General features: G+C 46.3%; 5 protein-coding genes and 1 non-coding gene across 6 annotated transcripts; 2 read left to right on the plus strand and 4 right to left on the minus strand.

The window, feature by feature from the left end:
• Positions 1-1400: 1400 nt before the first annotated feature.
• On the minus strand, positions 1401-1483 carry FOMMEDRAFT_t60. The gene has a single exon. It is a non-coding gene; the product is annotated as a tRNA-Arg (tRNA).
• Positions 1484-3390: 1907 nt separating this feature from the next.
• FOMMEDRAFT_30285 (uncharacterized protein) lies at positions 3391-4172 on the minus strand (the record flags this gene model as incomplete). The annotated part of the gene is made up of 3 exons (XM_007268861.1): positions 3391-3552; positions 3615-3678; positions 3742-4172. The coding sequence occupies 3 exons, from the start codon at positions 4170-4172 to the stop codon at positions 3391-3393; spliced, it is 657 nt and encodes a 218-aa protein (XP_007268923.1).
• Positions 4173-5525: 1353 nt separating this feature from the next.
• On the plus strand, positions 5526-7915 carry FOMMEDRAFT_30286 (uncharacterized protein; the record flags this gene model as incomplete). The annotated part of the gene is made up of 12 exons (XM_007268862.1): positions 5526-5549; positions 5647-5734; positions 5760-5889; positions 5942-6119; positions 6231-6438; positions 6680-6724; positions 6746-6770; positions 6953-7145; positions 7285-7413; positions 7490-7574; positions 7604-7812; positions 7895-7915. 12 exons carry the CDS (start codon positions 5526-5528, stop codon positions 7913-7915), a joined length of 1335 nt encoding a protein of 444 aa, XP_007268924.1.
• Positions 7916-8235: 320 nt separating this feature from the next.
• On the minus strand, positions 8236-9609 carry FOMMEDRAFT_111627 (translation factor; the record flags this gene model as incomplete). Its single annotated transcript, XM_007268863.1, has 2 exons — positions 8236-8808; positions 8845-9609. 2 exons carry the CDS (start codon positions 9607-9609, stop codon positions 8368-8370), a joined length of 1206 nt encoding a protein of 401 aa, XP_007268925.1. The 3' UTR covers positions 8236-8367.
• Positions 9610-9977: 368 nt separating this feature from the next.
• On the plus strand, positions 9978-12613 carry FOMMEDRAFT_111632 (DEAD-domain-containing protein). The gene is made up of 7 exons (XM_007268864.1): positions 9978-10498; positions 10560-10683; positions 10739-10949; positions 11010-11200; positions 11263-11834; positions 11912-12000; positions 12236-12613. Exons 1-7 carry the CDS (start codon positions 10441-10443, stop codon positions 12329-12331), a joined length of 1341 nt encoding a protein of 446 aa, XP_007268926.1. The 5' UTR covers positions 9978-10440; the 3' UTR covers positions 12332-12613.
• Positions 12614-14045: 1432 nt separating this feature from the next.
• On the minus strand, positions 14046-16188 carry FOMMEDRAFT_111633 (uncharacterized protein). The gene is made up of 4 exons (XM_007268865.1): positions 15910-16188; positions 15114-15716; positions 14768-15022; positions 14046-14708 (listed from the first exon to the last, which is right to left on the minus strand). The coding sequence occupies exons 1-4, from the start codon at positions 16075-16077 to the stop codon at positions 14697-14699; spliced, it is 1038 nt and encodes a 345-aa protein (XP_007268927.1). The 5' UTR covers positions 16078-16188; the 3' UTR covers positions 14046-14696.
• Positions 16189-16589: the final 401 nt, after the last annotated feature.

Raw genomic sequence — 16589 nt, forward strand, 5'->3', positions numbered from 1 at the left:
CTCACAGAATAATGAGGCAGAGGCAGCTGGTGGTGTAGGGGTTGGGACTGTAGAAATAGCATATTATTTCCTATTTTTGTATTCTATAATTTAAATATAATTATGTTTAATTAATTATTTGATATAAAATTGTATAGTAAGCAAAAGAAAGCTATTCAAACTCTTGTAATGACTTGTAAGCATTATAAGCAGATATTATACTGTCACAAATTAATAAGTATGTCTGAACCTTGTAATTTAGGAAGTATATTATAATCACTTGTATAACTTGACAATTTATAAAATTATATTGGAAATTGCCAAGTTTTAAAAGTATTTTTTCTTGCTTATTTAACATTGTACTTTCCTTGCTTAACCCCCCAGGAAGATTATAAGTAATTGGACAAATTTTATAAAATATATAAAATATACAAGATTACAAGCAAGTATAATACTTAAGACTTTTTCGTGATGATAGTCACGTGCTTCCACTCTTTCGAGTCAATGGATTTAAAGTCGTGTTAAAACTTTCACACACGATACTCGAATGAGACGATTGGTTTGAAGGGGACAAGGCCCACAAGCGCTACAAGGCTAAGAAATCGACACACATGGGCCCCTTTCAGCATGCTGAGATCTCATATTCTGCTCGGGAAATTCAGTGACTGTCTTTAATGGTGAGAAATGCTAGAAGAGGATTGGTGTCTGAGTCAATAGCAAGCAAACCAAACCGAAGTGCAAATCGTAGACAAAGTTCATATTTATATTCATATTGCTCTTTTCATTCTCGTTGATGACCCTAATATTAAACCCATTTTCCTGTAGCCCCCCTACTGTCTGTACGGTGGACTTGGCTTTCCTCCAGCCTCGTTGCCATTCCTCGATCTCGGAGTCAGAGTTCTCTACAGTTTCTGGTGGTTCCAGTGAATGGTTAGTTCTATAGAAGCAATGTGGCTCTCGTTGATAATTGATCTTGCCTAGTTCCTTGGTTACATATCCCTAGCTTCTTAGTTTTTCTTTGACTGCCTCCTGCGAGTCAAATCGTTGTGTCATCATTTACTGTCTCGTGCTGCTTGAGTAGTTCTTTCAACTTTGGCAAACTAGTCAGCATGTCAAAGTGACACTACTACTGCTTATTTCCTTTCCTTTCTTTTTTTCTTCTTAAATGGTTTGAGGTTTTTAATAAAGGTTGAACTTTCTGGTGGAGGGACATAAAGAAACAAAGACTGACATTTACAAGGAAAAATATTGAGTTAGTGAATAATACCAAATCAGCTTTCATTTGGTTGGGTAAAAGAACAAAAACATAGAACTTCTAAGACATTAGAAACAGACAAGAAGGCTGGAGCAAAACAGAATACTGTCTATTGTTCAGATTGTCAGTTTATGAAACAGAAAAATAGTTCTGATCAATCCATGTATGACCACCGCAGGGCTCGAACCTGCAATCTCCTGATAAGCTACGAAATCGTAGTCAGACGCGATACCATTTCGCCAGGCGGCCTTAACAGTTAGAATTAATTTATGTATATAATAGTTGCTTTTTTTTTTTGACTATATGCATGAACAATTCTGTCACCAGTGTATTGGAATTTGATAATCTTCGTCCTAACAATAAACCAAAAAATTACTAGAATGGCATCAATACTATGTAGACTGTACTTTCATAAATTATCTTGTAAAATATTATTAATATGTTTATACAAATGAATTACTCTTTCTTTTAAGTTCTACAGTCTATTAGGTAACATAACTACACTACAGAGAGTAACCCTATTATAGAACTTGCTTTGAATGGATCCATGTAATGGTTCTGCTACTGTCTGTTAGAATGTAAGAAATTGTAAATAAAAATTTCTGTAAGACTTAGTATCTGTGTCAAACTCAGTTTTGACTTTTAACAGTATGTCTTTGCAAAAATAAAAAATAAAAAATACTATACCTCAACAAGCTGTTCAAGCCAAGAAAGTTAATTCCCGACACTAGGTCCGACCTCTGAGCAAACATTTCCAGACAAGCAGAATGAATTGGTGACTCAGAGAGCACTGCTTTGTTCCCTAATATTAATACTAATACCTTGTCATGGCATGGACTTGAGGTATCATCGGATTCGCGATTTCCATGGCTATGGCGCATAGTAACTTGTAATAAGTAATAATGATGCAGATCCGGATCGCTCTGACGTCGGGGAGAAGGGGTATCAGACACTAAGTTACTATCCAACAATAATTAAGGAAATTTTGACTACATCGAAATGGAAGCAGCCACGGTTAAGAGTAGGTGAGTGCGAGGAGAAAGGGGCCGGAGTCCCGAATCCCGACCAATGTCCATCAAAAGTATGGCCTAACTGTCAGCGAGCTCAGCGATTTGTTATTTTATTTGTATTTGCTCTTGAATTACCCTTTTTGGGTACCCGCTGAACTCCGAAGCGTAGATCTCGTGGCTCACTTTAGCACCGGCTTGAGCCTCTCTTGATCCTTGACCTACTGTTCCCTTTATCTGCATTCACATTTAATACTTACCAAACTTCGCCAGAGGCTCAGGAGCAGGTAGGGATAAAGGGGAACCTTAGATGGGTAAGAAAGTGACACTAATCCCTCAGAAACACGCACCAATTTCCCGATACCTGAAAGGCCAGCTCAATCGCCTACAACGCTCACCTTACACATGCCAGGATGTTGAGAATATCAAATTCCTGGGGGATCGGATCAAACACCAACGTGGTTTTGCACTTCTCGTGGCACTGCTCAGCATACACACTATATACAGCATTTATCATCGGTGAACGGGAAACAGTTCACCGAGCCACGTCCCCGAGAGGCCCGGCTGCCCGTCGAACTTGGTGGGTCCTTATAACCACTTCCTACCCATAACACGTTGTTTGCTATACGATCCCCCTCACTGTCAGGATCAGTTGGTGCGCAACACCGAATTTCTTATTCTCTGGCTTTAGAAATATTTCTGAACGAGCGCTACGCTAACACGTTCTTTGACTCGTAAACAGAATTCGCCTCTGCTGGAGTCACTAATTGAAAATGATCGCATTTAAGGTAACACCGATCTACAGGCGCTCAAGAATGTCCTGCGCAGCCCTGCCGAGTCACCGACTTTCAATGCCAATACCTACAGTCACCTACACGACCCTCTTGATTGTAAATCATGCCCATAGATGTTCAAGGATATCAGATCTCCAGCAGTAACGTGAGTGAAATATTCCCCGATTTCTCGGTATTCTATGGACATTAACACGGTGATACATTACTAGGACGGCATTCGGGGTTTATTAATTACTCGGAACGGTGATTAGATAGGCTTTTCTGCCTTTTAAGCTCTTCTTTCGAGGCGTCCCTGTCGCCTTCGAAAAACGGCATTTATCTGGGACCGGGGGAACAGGCTTCCTCGACCGACGGCTTAGTGTAGTCCGACAAACATCTTGCCTTGCATCATGGAAACAGCAATGACGATGCAGTTCAGCATCTCTGCAGAGAGGCCATGGGGGACGACTTTCAGCTCAACTCCGTAGCTATTATAGACAAAACCCAGGATCTGGGCCATGTTGTTTGCGGGATGGATCTGAAGTGAGTTACAACGAGCATTAGACAATTTCAATTCTACGCAAATCGCCCCACACTCACGTAGAAACCTTTCTCATCGTACGTCCATGCGTACTCGCGTCCATCAACGTTCATGAGTTTGATTCTACAAAATACAATCTCAGTTCTTTTTCGTGCACACCGCCGCGTGGATGGGACAGCGCCTCACCTTCGTCCTTGTGCATCGCGGGCCTCGCGCAGGAACTCCGAGGCACGAAGTACTCTTCCACCGCGTTCAGCCGTAGGTTCAAGGCCTGTCCAGCAGATCGTGGCCAGGGTGCCTTGCGGAACTGAGATGACCGAATGGGTGGCGGTTGTTCGGATGCGGTAGCATGCTCGATAGTTCGGGCCCACGAACGCCAGGTTAGTCTGGTTGCCCGACGCCATGAAGCGGAAGGTGATCGGCGCACCCAGGAGACCCGGGGGAAGGGCACCTGGTGTTGCGGCGAGAGGGAGCACCCCGTACGCTGTCTGGGCGGGCACCCAGCTTGCTGAGCGTGGTGAACCTGGAACAAAAGAGCCATCGTTGGGCCATGAGTTCTCAGCATCCCAACCACCTTGGATGTACGGATTGCTGTGGGTGAGCGATGGGTTTGACATGCTGGAAGTACGGTATGAGATCGAGTGTGCCAAAGAGTAACCGCGGGTTAGCTCGAGCTGAGAGATCGATAAGTTGCTGTTGGTACATTAGGAGCTGCTTTTTGCCACCTTTTTATACTCGTTCAATCCGTCTCATGTTAACGTTCTCTGAGATGGAGTTGAAAGAAGAGATTTGCAAACGATTGTGCAGACCGTAGAGCTAGAGATTGTGATGACTAGCAGAAAGCAGTAAAACAAGCAGACTCCCGCGATGCGATCGTAAATCCGGACCTCATTTAGTTGTCAGAGGGCTAAAATCGGCGAACGGAGGACAGGGTTGGTCCTGATGCCACTGCCATAGAGCTCATGCGAGCGTCTATTAGAACCTTGTCGATAGCTAATCGGGAGACTTTGACATCCGTATTGCAATATCTAATTTTTCCAGATATAGAGAAACAGGTTGTTCCAACATGGATATTGGGATCCATCCTACACGCGTGTGACAAATATTGAATAGGCCTGCAAATCTTTAGAATCTTCGATAACTTCCGAGTTGCCAGGCCTGCCACTATTTTTCACAATCGAGTCACCTTGTACTATAGAAAGTGTAGATGAAAGCCTTTGTGTGTCTTCGGCGACGTATGCCTCGAGAGTGTCCTTGGCGCCGTTTGGTAGTGGAGTTAGTGTCTACTGCCAGCCGAATGGCACGACAAATACTTAGCCGCGGGCGAACTTACAAATCAAATCCATTCCTTTGACGGAAACACCTTGAGCACATAACCCCGGTCATTGATAGGGATTTCCAAATCAGTTTCAAATTATAGAGCCAAAGGAATTTGTACCTGCAATGAAAAGACGGCTTTGCGTGGACAAATTTCAAGGTCGTAATCCGGAACTGAGACTGGAGTCCATAGGGTGAAATCCGCCCCTCAGCATACACACCAGTTAATCGCGATCAAGGGTGCTACTAACCGTACTGTGCTTAAACGTGCAAGGCCCTATCGGCGTCGTTCACAATCTAAGTCTCAACCCAACATGGTTCGATAGGTCGATCGAGCTCAATAAGTAGTAGGTATTTGAGGCCCGCCATGACCAGTGGACATGTTTCGCTGTAAAGGGGATGAAACACAAGGGGGTTTCAGCATGGTAACATAGCAAATTGAGGCATATCCCCTGGAAGCATCGGCATCAACGGAAATACCAGAGAAGGCAGCGATTGACAACCACATAGCATATATGTCAATTCGTTGAGATCGGCTCTCCATTGAGATACGCTCATATTCATGATTCACGGACGCGCTCGTGCGCCGACGAAGAAGCATATAAAATAAAATACGGACCTGGTGTTGGCGGAACTCGAATTTATACGCTATTATGCCGCGTCATTATCATTCAAAAGTGAGTATAAATTGCAGCTCAGAAGCCCGCTTGCACGTAAAGAAGTCAACGGAGTTCCTACGCTGGATGCTGCTGAATAGATGACTCTTACCAAAAGGAACATGTTAAGCAGCTTGACGTACTTTCGTCTCTCCACCTCGACCAATTGCACGAACTAAACATAGAGAAACAACCACCCGAGCGAGGTACGCCGTCGACCCTAGATTCTAGCGTCTAATTTCGCTGGAATAATGAAGCAATCGTATGGGGATTATGATCATACTGGTAAAACGGTAAATAACAAAGACGACGGCACAGGGAAAGTATACACAGAGACCACAGTCGAAGTCATAAGTCCTCGGTACAGTCATTCCTAGCAAACGAGTTGCTTACCTGACGCAGCGATCCTCAAGGACTGGGACACAGAATCAACCACTCCGAGATCGCCGCCGAATGATCCAACTTGTTGAGACTGTAATAGCGGTTGCAGCAGAGCGGTGCGGGGTCAATATTGAGTACAGTTCTTGTATGAATGCACTTGCTCCAGGACGAGGCAGGATACCAGCCTTAATGCTACCCAAGGGCACACATGTAGTAGTAGTAGTTATAATAACTTCCTTTGGTGTACTTCTTGATGACCAGATGGTCACTCTGGCCAGTTTGTTCTGTCCATTCGCATCCTGCTTACCGGGAAGAATCTAGTCATGCTTAACGCCATGGCGCACGTCAATACGAGACGATAAGAAGCATCTAGAAATTACCGACGTAGGGTCGTCGGTTGCAGACAAAACAGCCGTGGTAGTTGACGTCCATGAAAGCATCGCCCTGAGTCGACTAATGATGAAAACCGGAGTAGAATCCAAGATGTATTTCCTGTGTTTTTCCGTCATCGCGTACTTGACAACCAAGAGTAAATTTTGTGAATGCCGCTGAACTCTAGAGAGCCACAATGCCTGAGCCTGACAAGCATGGCCTGTAAACAGTGCATCGGCAGACAGGGACGATGAGAGGGCATAGATTACTCTGCGTTCCTTACCATAGCAGTATAATAGCCAACCACGCATCAATAAAAGTAAAAATCCGTGCCACACGCGGTTGTCGGTCTTTCCGGAGACGTTGAAGCTTTCAGAAATAACTCGAGCAAAATATAGTTCAGGACGACGCTATCAATCTCATATACTCTAGCGCTGGTGAAGGTATGCAACATGAAACAGTAGGCGAGTCAGATATGAGTGCTCAGCAGTGAGTACATATGAGTCGGAGTCAAGAGTGAAGAGTCTGAAGACGCGTTCTAGCTGAATAAAATCGCGTTGAGGATAGAATATATTGCACGTGACCCGTGATTAACTGGGATACCGAATGCGAAATGGGCCCGCTGAGTCATCGCTTAACTTATCTCCTAACCATCCCCATCTGTGCCGCAGTGCTCACGAGGGCAGTCGGTCGGTCGAGCAGGAACGAGGTCGAGGGAAGAGCGTGCGAGGTCTGAACACGTTGTCGTCCGGAACAGGGTCCTACGAAGAGAAGCCGACTAAAGAAGAAAAAAAGAAAAAGAGAAAAGAGTACAGTCGCAGTCATGTCGTCCTTTGCTGGTGGTTCGCGGAGGAACTGCTTCAAGTGCGGAAATTGTGCGTATGCATCAACATTATAGCGGTCCGAACAGTGCTTAAGAAGCCCGCTCTTGGTTATTGTCATAGTGGGGCATTTTGCTGATGCTTGTACCTCGGACGAGCGCCTGTGCTACAACTGTCGTCAGCCTGGTCACGAGGCATCGGCCTGCCCAGAAGAACGGACAGTCGAGAAGAAGCAATGCTATTATTGCAGAGGAGTCGGTCACATCCAGGCTGACTGCCCAACCTTGAAGATTCAGGGCAACAAATGTTATGTTCGTACCCTCGGCAAATTTAATCACTATGCAAGTTACTTATATGCGTACTTTTTTCCTCTTTATATTACGTCAGAACTGTGGTCTAAGCGGCCATTACGCCCGCGACTGCACAAAGCCTCCTGGTGGAAGATATGGCTCGCGTGCACCTGTCGCTGGTCGTGCGTTGAACGCCTCGTCTCTCCCCCAGGCGAAAAAATGCTACAAGTGCGGCGGAGTAAACCATATATCAAAGTCAGTGCATGGATCATTGCCACCGGATCAAATTTTGATGTCAAATCAAGCAACTGCCTTGCCCCGCCGGGCACAACCGTCACCGACCAAGTTATCGTGACATCCGGTCCGCCTGCGGGTTCGAATGCTCCGAAGAGTTGCTATAAGTGCCATGAAACTGGCCATGTACGTGCCTTTTTTTTAATAAAAAAAATGTGAAAGGCAAGATGCTCACGGCGCGATACAGCTTATGAAAGATTGTCCGCAGAATGTGGACGTCGCGGTCTGATTTTTTGTACATTTCTGATGTGTTTCTGATGTCGTGGTGCGGAATGATTGCATTCAATCACATCTCCATAAATGCATCACTATGCTTACCTGATCTGATTTACGTTTGACTTGCTAAATCGTTTGAAGATTCCACACTGCCTTCCCCTTTGTATGAGTTACGTTGATCGTGTGATTTAATATCATTTATTTGCTGGCCTGCGCTGCTTCTTCGTGTTTCTGTTGTGTGCATGACCCCAATATGTTATAGGATAGGGATAAATGCCTAAGGAAGCTCTCAACTCATGTTCTCGTGACAACACAAAAAATGGAATACTTGGGGAACGAGCTAATAAAATACCATTCTACTGTGCAAAACTATGATTCGTCTAGCATACTGTATCTATGTGAATTGCCAGTACACATTACCCTCCGTCCTACCGAGCGTCTCCCACCAGACCAAACGGTCGTGACCTACTCATCACGAATATAAATGAAAATTCCCGCAGCCTTCCGCGCACGGTTCATAAACGCCAGACCCTCTCGTTCCTCAGAGATCTCCTCAACAAGGATGATATCAGCACCATTCTTCTCAAGAGTCAGCAACCCATCAAATAAGCGAGCAGCACTCGTTGCTGGGTCCGACCTTGAGCCAAGTGGGAAATGTTCGATCGTGAAACAATCTGCGGAATGAGGTTTGTGCTGCAGGAGAGGTGAATCCGAAGGCGCAAGTAAGCCGACTTTGAGTGAACCGGAGTGGTGATTATTTTGTCGTGATTCGATAAGAGAGGTGAGTGCAGTAGAGTAAGAGATGGTCGGGTCGGAATTTGGAGGTTTCGAGATGGCCATGAGTAATGCCACCGGAATAGATGGGGAGTAATGTCGATATTTCATCCCTGGTGTGGTTGGTGCGTTCTCCATCTCCTTATCCTCGTAATCACGTCGGTGAACCAGGACCTTTGGTCGCTTCCCATTCGGCATATCCATACTCTCCACAACGTGCTCTAAGTCTTCAACAGTGACACCACCGGGTCGCAACACGCGCAAATTCCCGTCATCTCCGAGTCCATCAACAACGGTGCTTTCTACTCCAACAGGACAGGCTCCACCATCCAGAACGAGCCGAAGTCGACCAGTAGCACCGAGGTCATTTATAACGTGTTCTGCACGCGTTGCACTCGGCTTTCCGGAAACGTTTGCACTGGGCGCTGCGAGTGGGACTCCTGCCATCGCCACAACTGCCCGAGCGACGGGATGTGAAGGCATACGGACTGCTACGCTGGGGTGACCTGCAGTTACTGCCGGCGGAACAATTTTGGAATCCGCCGGAAACAGCAGAGTTAGTGGACCGGGCCAGAAAGCCTTCACTAGAGCCTGATAAACGGGTGAAAGTTTATAATCTTGAGGAAGGAGTCGACGAAGCATCGGGAGTGAAGAGATGTGCACGATGAGCGGGTTGTCCTGCGGTCGACCTTTCGTGGAGAAGATGCGCGATACTGCAGTAGACGAAAGCGCGTTTGCGCCAAGTCCGTACACCGTTTCTGTCGGAAACGCGACGACATCTTCAATGTCCACTAAACGGTGCGCAGCGTGCTTGAGTGCATCAAGCGTCCGTTCCGAAGATACTTTGGGCAGGTCGGATGACTCTAGGGATGAAGAGAACGATATTGAAGATGGATCGCAGTCTAGGACCTGTAATGTCGGTGGAGGAGACATAGTGGGCTGCCTTAGAAATACAGATTGTCGGGTAGTTGTTTTGAAGAAAGTGTACAAGTTTCGAGGACTAAGGTTCTTGAGCAGTATGTTCATTCGATGGGCATGATAAATTGATTTGGTATGATAGGAAGACTCAGTAACTTTCCAATAGAGAGAGCCATTAATATCAGGTTGTACGCATTTTTATCCGTGCTTTGAGTGCAGAAGGAAGATGAGTGACTCGGTACAAGTTGTGGTCTGTGTCGATCGATCGATGTTCCCAATCAAATTTTTGCCGATCTCCAAAAACGGCAGCTCTCGTACCAAGCGAGCACGTACGAAATTTCTAGACAACTTCTCGTTCCTCACTCATCATTGGGTCCGTTCATGGCAAAGAAAAGCAAGGCATTAATCGGGGAAGACATAAGCGCGGATGATCTGCTCCGGCGCCTCGAAAACTCGGGTCCTCAACGCAAGAGACGCAAACTGCAGGCCGAAATAACAGATGAAGAAGACAATGAGTTGTTTTCGGGATTCGATGGCAATGAAGAGGGCAGCGAGGAGGAAACGGAGCATTCTCATGGGAACGAAATAACTGGTGATGACTCTAGTGATGCGAAGGACAAGACACCAGAAGGTCATGGAGATGAGGAAGATGAAGAAGACTCCACAGCAGCAGCTCACTTAGTTACTGACAGGCCAGCTGCACAGGACTCGTCTCGAATATCTCTACAGTCAAAGCCTCGAATACCGGAAAAGAAACCAACATTACCTAGATTCTCTGCACCGGGGTCAACAGCGTCATTTGCAGATCTTGGTGCTTCCAAGGCACTCGTTGCGTCGCTTGCAAGCATGTCGATTCGTTCCCCGACTGAAGTGCAAGCGGCGTGTATTCCTCCCCTATTAGCTGGTGAGCTCGGTTGACTTGTAATACATACATGTTCAGGTCTGATTAGCTTGGTTTAATCAAGGTATGGACTGTGTTGGTAATGCGCAGACGGGTTCAGGGAAAACTATCGCGTTCGCATTACCTATCCTACAGAAGCTATCTTTCGATCCCTATGGAATTTATGCACTGGTTCTAACACCTACACGGTAAAATCTCCTTTATTTAGAGTCAACAGTGGAGTCTGAATAGTGCCTTGTTCAGAGAGCTTGCATTCCAGATTTCGGAACAATTTGCTGTCCTTGGTGCTCCCCTCAATATCCAAACGGCTGTGATTGTCGGTGGCATGGATACGATAGCGCAAGCACTTGAGCTAAACAATCGTCCACACGTTGTCGTTGCAACTCCTGGGCGAATCGTTGATCATCTCAAGAGCTCCAGTGGTGAATGGGATTTATCGCGTGTTAAATTCCTGGTGAGCCGATTTCGCGAGGGCGTCTAACAGTCATGTCCCTGAAGTTATATCTCTGAACAGGTGCTTGATGAAGCCGATCGACTGCTTACCCCGACCTTTGCCCCGGAATTGGAATATCTATTCAAGATTCTTCCAAGAGAGAGACAGACCTGCCTTTTCACAGCAACAATGACAGAGTCCATAGAAACCCTGATCACGGCTCCTCCCCGACCAGGGAAACGGAAGCCGTTCGTACATCGGATGACTGCCAAGTTCGTGATTCTCAATTATTGCTTGCCTTTACTTCTCTAATTGACAAATGAATGTGATACAGGGTAGAAACGGTAGAAACACTCGAGCAATTCTACCTCCTGGTTCCATCACACGTCCGAGAGCCCTACTTATTCCATCTCCTCTGTAATCCTCCAGAGAGCATCGTTCATATGCGATGCACACCTCCGGAACCCGTGAAACCGTCCAAAAAAGCTAAATCCAAGTCTTCTTCCAAGACCCGTAAAGCCGAAGACCCGGATGCAATAGAACAACCCCCTCCGACGATGATATTCTGTGCACGGGCGCGAACAGCTGCATATCTCGCAACGCTACTACAAACACTTGGTATTCGAAGTACTGCATTGCATTCCCGCCTCACGCAACGAGCGCGTCTGACTGCACTCGGTTTATTCCGCGCACGCGTTGTACCAGTACTCGTATGTACAGATGTCGGTGCACGTGGACTGGACGTCGACGACGTCGCACTGGTCGTGAACTGGGATATGCCACAAGAGCCCGAAGAATACACACATCGCGTCGGCCGAACAGCACGGCGCGGGCGGACCGGTCTCGCCATGAGCTTCGTAACGGAGCGGGACGAACAACGTGTGATTCGGATAGAGGAACGTATTAGTAAGCACGAGGTTCTTCCCTTGCAACGTCACCCGTTACTCATCCTTCCCTTCCTTGATTGGAACATCATTGGATAGAGACGAATCTGCAGGAAATGACTCTGCCGGAAGGGAAAGTGCTCGAAAAGTTGAATGCTGTCTCCACCGCTAAGCGGCTTGCGAACATGGTGCGTCCTCTCCATTCAACCATCTCCACAACCCCACATCTGCTCCAAATGCACCCATCGGCACACCATGACCCCGGTTCTCGACTGTCTTTGCACAGCTCGAAAAGAAAAACAACTTCCAAGCACGACAAGATCCAGCCGCGAGTCGTTTATCCTTCCATCAATCATCTTCTAGCCTATTCATTTGACTGATTTCTCTGCTCCACTTTTCTTATCTCTTGCGTGTTGTTTTCAGGAACTGCATGATTCAGACTTCGGGAAGCGGGAGGAGATCCACAAGATTAAGCAGGCAAAAAGGGAGCGTGTCAGTACGCTAAGGTCCTCCAGCTGATTAGTATCACACGGGGCGAAACAGTATAAAGTATCCGAGATCAATTCCGAGGCTAACTACTGCACAATATGTACTACCGGCCCAACTCAAGACCGACGATATAGACTTGGTATAATTGCAGTCCAGACTTTGTCGCAAACAGCCGCGCTTATATGCTGTGCTTGCCGACTGAATCCGTATAACCTACACCACACTTACAATGTAATTGTAAATGATGGATCAGCATAGGCGTCTTCAATTCATTGGCAAGAGCACTTGCAGGACGGCACAAAGATTTTGGGGTGTCTCGGCAAAGTAGTATGTACCTTAAATATTACCAAAAGTGGATGAGATTCCTGCAAGTGTTTGCAGGTGCTCGAACCCACTTGTTGGCACTAGCCCATCTCAATTCTCTTGCGAGTTGTGAGTTGTGCACAGCATGTAAGGAATATGCCAAAAATGCCGAAGTGCCGAGATGAGAATCGGGTGGTTAAGATGGGGATCGGGTTGTGTGCTTGCCTAAAGTAGTAGTCAAACGCGCAACAACTCGCAAGCACTCTGGAGTGCTTGCGAGTTGTCGGACTTTGAAATTAAATGATGTTTCTTGTATCCCTTACTCGTTTGTCCACTCAAATCACAAGAAATCTGATCGACATAAAATTCACAAGTCAATCATCTCAATTCTCCCTAGTTGTGAGGAAACTCGGCATCAACCTTACCAGGGTCCTCTACAAAGCCGAGCTTCCTTGCAACTTGCAACTCGCAACAGAATTGAGATGGGCTACTTGCAGACACTTCGGAGTTTGAAATGAAGTTGATGTTTGACTACAACCTAACAAAAATTACAAGTAACATGACATAGACTGTAAATTGTTGATCTCTGCAAGTCCTCACTTCAATTTTGAGGGACTTGTACTGTACACAGTTCGGATGCTGATCTCTTTCTGCAACCCCTCTGCCAATGAATTGAAGACGCCTACTCAATCGTTCTCCACCCGTTAACTTCTTTCCGATAGCCTCACATCCGTTCTTAACCTAGTCCAAGAGGGGGAAGTATATGCCTCTGGTGGGATCTGCCTATACATTTATCGGTAGTCGGGACTCGGATAGATAGACAACTCTAGACCACGAACTACCTTCTCTCTAGATGAACGGCCCAAGTTCACCGTTCCATTCAAGGTTTTCCGGGGTCCCTGCCGTTACTCGTACTTGTGTACCGGTGCTTGTGGTAACAGTATTACACCAGGGTAATGACCTCGGGTATAGTAATAACGGAAAGTCCGGTGTTGCCAAGTAGTGTTGATGGCGTCAGTATACACTCATCCATCATACAATTTATGACTCATCTCTTAATTAGTATATCTTCTTGCTGTAACAAACTCCTGTATAGAAAATAGGTAGCAATCATAATCTCAAATGTAACCTGTACTACCTTAATCAAAGCCACTATTTCTATCTGCCATTCCATCATAATGTCTACACATGTTAGTTAATTTCGGACATAAAATATCAAAGAAGCGAACAAACATAGATACGTCCGCTTTCTCCGATAGGGACGAGATACCAGGTGGTGCAATTACGGAAGTAAACAAGCGCCTGTCAACTGGAACTCTCCATATGTATGACCACTTTCCACATATATGACTACGATCGTATATATTGCATTTCGTGTGTAATCTACCTAAAGCCGTAACATTAACAAAAGCAGCGTTTCGTAACGTGTATCTAACGAATGGGAATGAAGCGATTGAACGATTGGGTAGGAAACGGAGCAAAGGGGTATTAATGGCAGCAAATGAGGAGACAGGGAAGCCAAGCCCAAGAATATACATTGATACAGAAGACTAATCTGCAATAGTCATTGGTTATCTATCAAAAGAGTACGGGGAGATTGTACTCGGATGAATTGAATGCATGTTGAAAGAAAACGAATAAAAAAAGTGGTAAGTGCATGCGTGTATGGCTAGTACAGTGTGTTGGTTTGACTTGATGAAGGAGTACAGAGAAAGATGAATAAAGAAACCGTGAAGCCCAGCATCGGAAGAAATACAGCAGGCATTCAACATGCAGCGGAGAAGGAAACAAAGTGTCGGAACGGAGAAAAAATGATTGGAGCAGGTCCCGACGAAACAGTCGCTACGCGGAGAATGCGTCAATGCCCGGTAATTCAGGGTGAATGACCAGATTCGTCATCACGTATGACAACCGCGACAGTATAGGAGGACAAGGCATACGTGAATACTAATACAGGAGGACGTTCGCAGGGAAGACAGTGATGCAGATTACTTCGGATGGGTTCCGATGATTTCCCGTGAGATTTTGAAGGGATACGATGACTGAAGGGATACGATGACGGAAGGGAAAAACGACCTCGACAACATGTCAATTATATAGTACGCTAGATGAATGATGCGTGAGTCATCAAACCGATATTCACAAAAATAGATGAATGAATACCTTAACCATAGACCACTGCACCACCACCTCTCGAATTCGTGCCAGGAGGGTTGATCGGCACTGGTCACAGGTGAGATGATCAGCGAGTGGGTGGAGCGTTGCTTCGATGGTACTGGCGCTGAGATCCGGGCGTACTGACCAAGTGAGGTACGCAGTCGCCAGAGACCAAGCACGTGTAATCGCTTTCTGTTCGGTGAAGTCACAGGTCTGCGTTGGTGCGTGCGGTGGCGGTGAGACGACAAGCAACCGCTTCAACTAGAGATACGGTAAAATGAATCCCATATCAGTACGGAATCGCAACCGGATATTTGATAAGCTCTCGGAGCACAAGAACGGAATTACGTACAGCATCTATACGTCCGAGGTGCAGGAAGAAAAGTTTCTTCAGGTAGACAGGGCCGATCCTTACCGCCATCTCATCGGTTAACGTAGGTAGCTGGAATGAAAGAAGGTGCGAAGAGGTCGTGACTGCAAGGTCCAGCAAATCATGGGACGCAGCAAGTGCGTATACTTCCAGTGGATTGGTAGGCGCATAGGCAAGAAGTGCTTGAGACAAAGGAGTTCCGGCCGCGATATATTTTTTTAGAGGAATACCGTAGGTTTTGCATGCGGTCACTGCAGCCGACAGATCTGCTAGAGACGGATAGTAATGTGCGCAAGACATGTCATAGATCGTATGCAGCAGAATGTTTAGAACGGCGGAAGTTTCCGGTAGACTGAGAATGGGGTCGGAATCATTCTCACGCGCAATCGGGAGGTGACTATTAAAACCGTTGCGGGACGCAGATATCAAGAGGTTCGAGTTAACGTAGAAGAATACAGAATCGGACGCGAGAATAATGAGAACGTTTGCATCGTCGCCTTCGGACTGTGGGTAAAAGGTGGTCGAGACAGATATGCAGGTACCCCTTTCGCTGTTATTGTCGACAGGAGAACCCATTTGTGAATCCTGTTTGAAAGAAACAGGACAGTCTCGTCAGCAATAATATTCAGGTATTAATAGATGCAAATGAAATTCGAAAGCAGCTGTTCAAATTTGCCAGAGGAGCGTTTGAACAAAACAAAGGCACATCGAAAGTAAAATAGATTATGGGGTTGGGAGGGGAAAAGCTCATCTTCAACAAAAAAACAATGCCACTTACAGGAGGGGTTAGGACGGCTGACGGCGAGAAGCCTCGATCAGACTTGCTGCTCTCGGTTGACGAACCTGACAAGTCAAAGTCCAAACCGGGAAGCTTGTCGTCAACATTCATTGCCTTGTCCCACTCGCTTGAAATATCATTGAAACCCAGAGCGAGCACATCATCCATAGGTGAGGTCGAAGAGTGCGGGGAGGAATAAGACAGCGTTTCAAACACCGAAAATGGTTCCGCGGCTCCTGAGCGGCGAGTAATTTGCAAAGTGCAGGAAGAGAGGGAACGACGGGAGAAGAGGGCTATATACTAAGTGAGCATCCCGACATCCACGTATGCGATGCGGGGCACGTACCTTGGGAGGTGATGATAGTTTGAAGTGAGGAGTGGTCTGTTGAGTGGGGACGCGCTAATTCTCCGCGCGTCTCTATATGTCCTGCATTTGATTGCCATATCCGGAAGTGCCCTTCTGGCACCCTCTCGTCGGACCTGACCTCATCTCACAATTCTCACATCTTCATATGGCATCTATGCCGGCATTTTCCAACAGTCGTGTACACCAGGGCGTTATTTTGTGGAGCCACTCCAACTTCGTTCAATTCTACTGATTTGATTCTATTAAGGCTAAGGTTTGGCATCTACTGTATCACCAGGATATCGAAATGCAATGTCCTCCAATGGAAACCCAA

This window comes from Fomitiporia mediterranea, assembly GCF_000271605.1.
Source record: "Fomitiporia mediterranea MF3/22 unplaced genomic scaffold FOMMEscaffold_8, whole genome shotgun sequence".
NCBI classification, from domain to species: domain Eukaryota; kingdom Fungi; phylum Basidiomycota; class Agaricomycetes; order Hymenochaetales; family Hymenochaetaceae; genus Fomitiporia; species Fomitiporia mediterranea.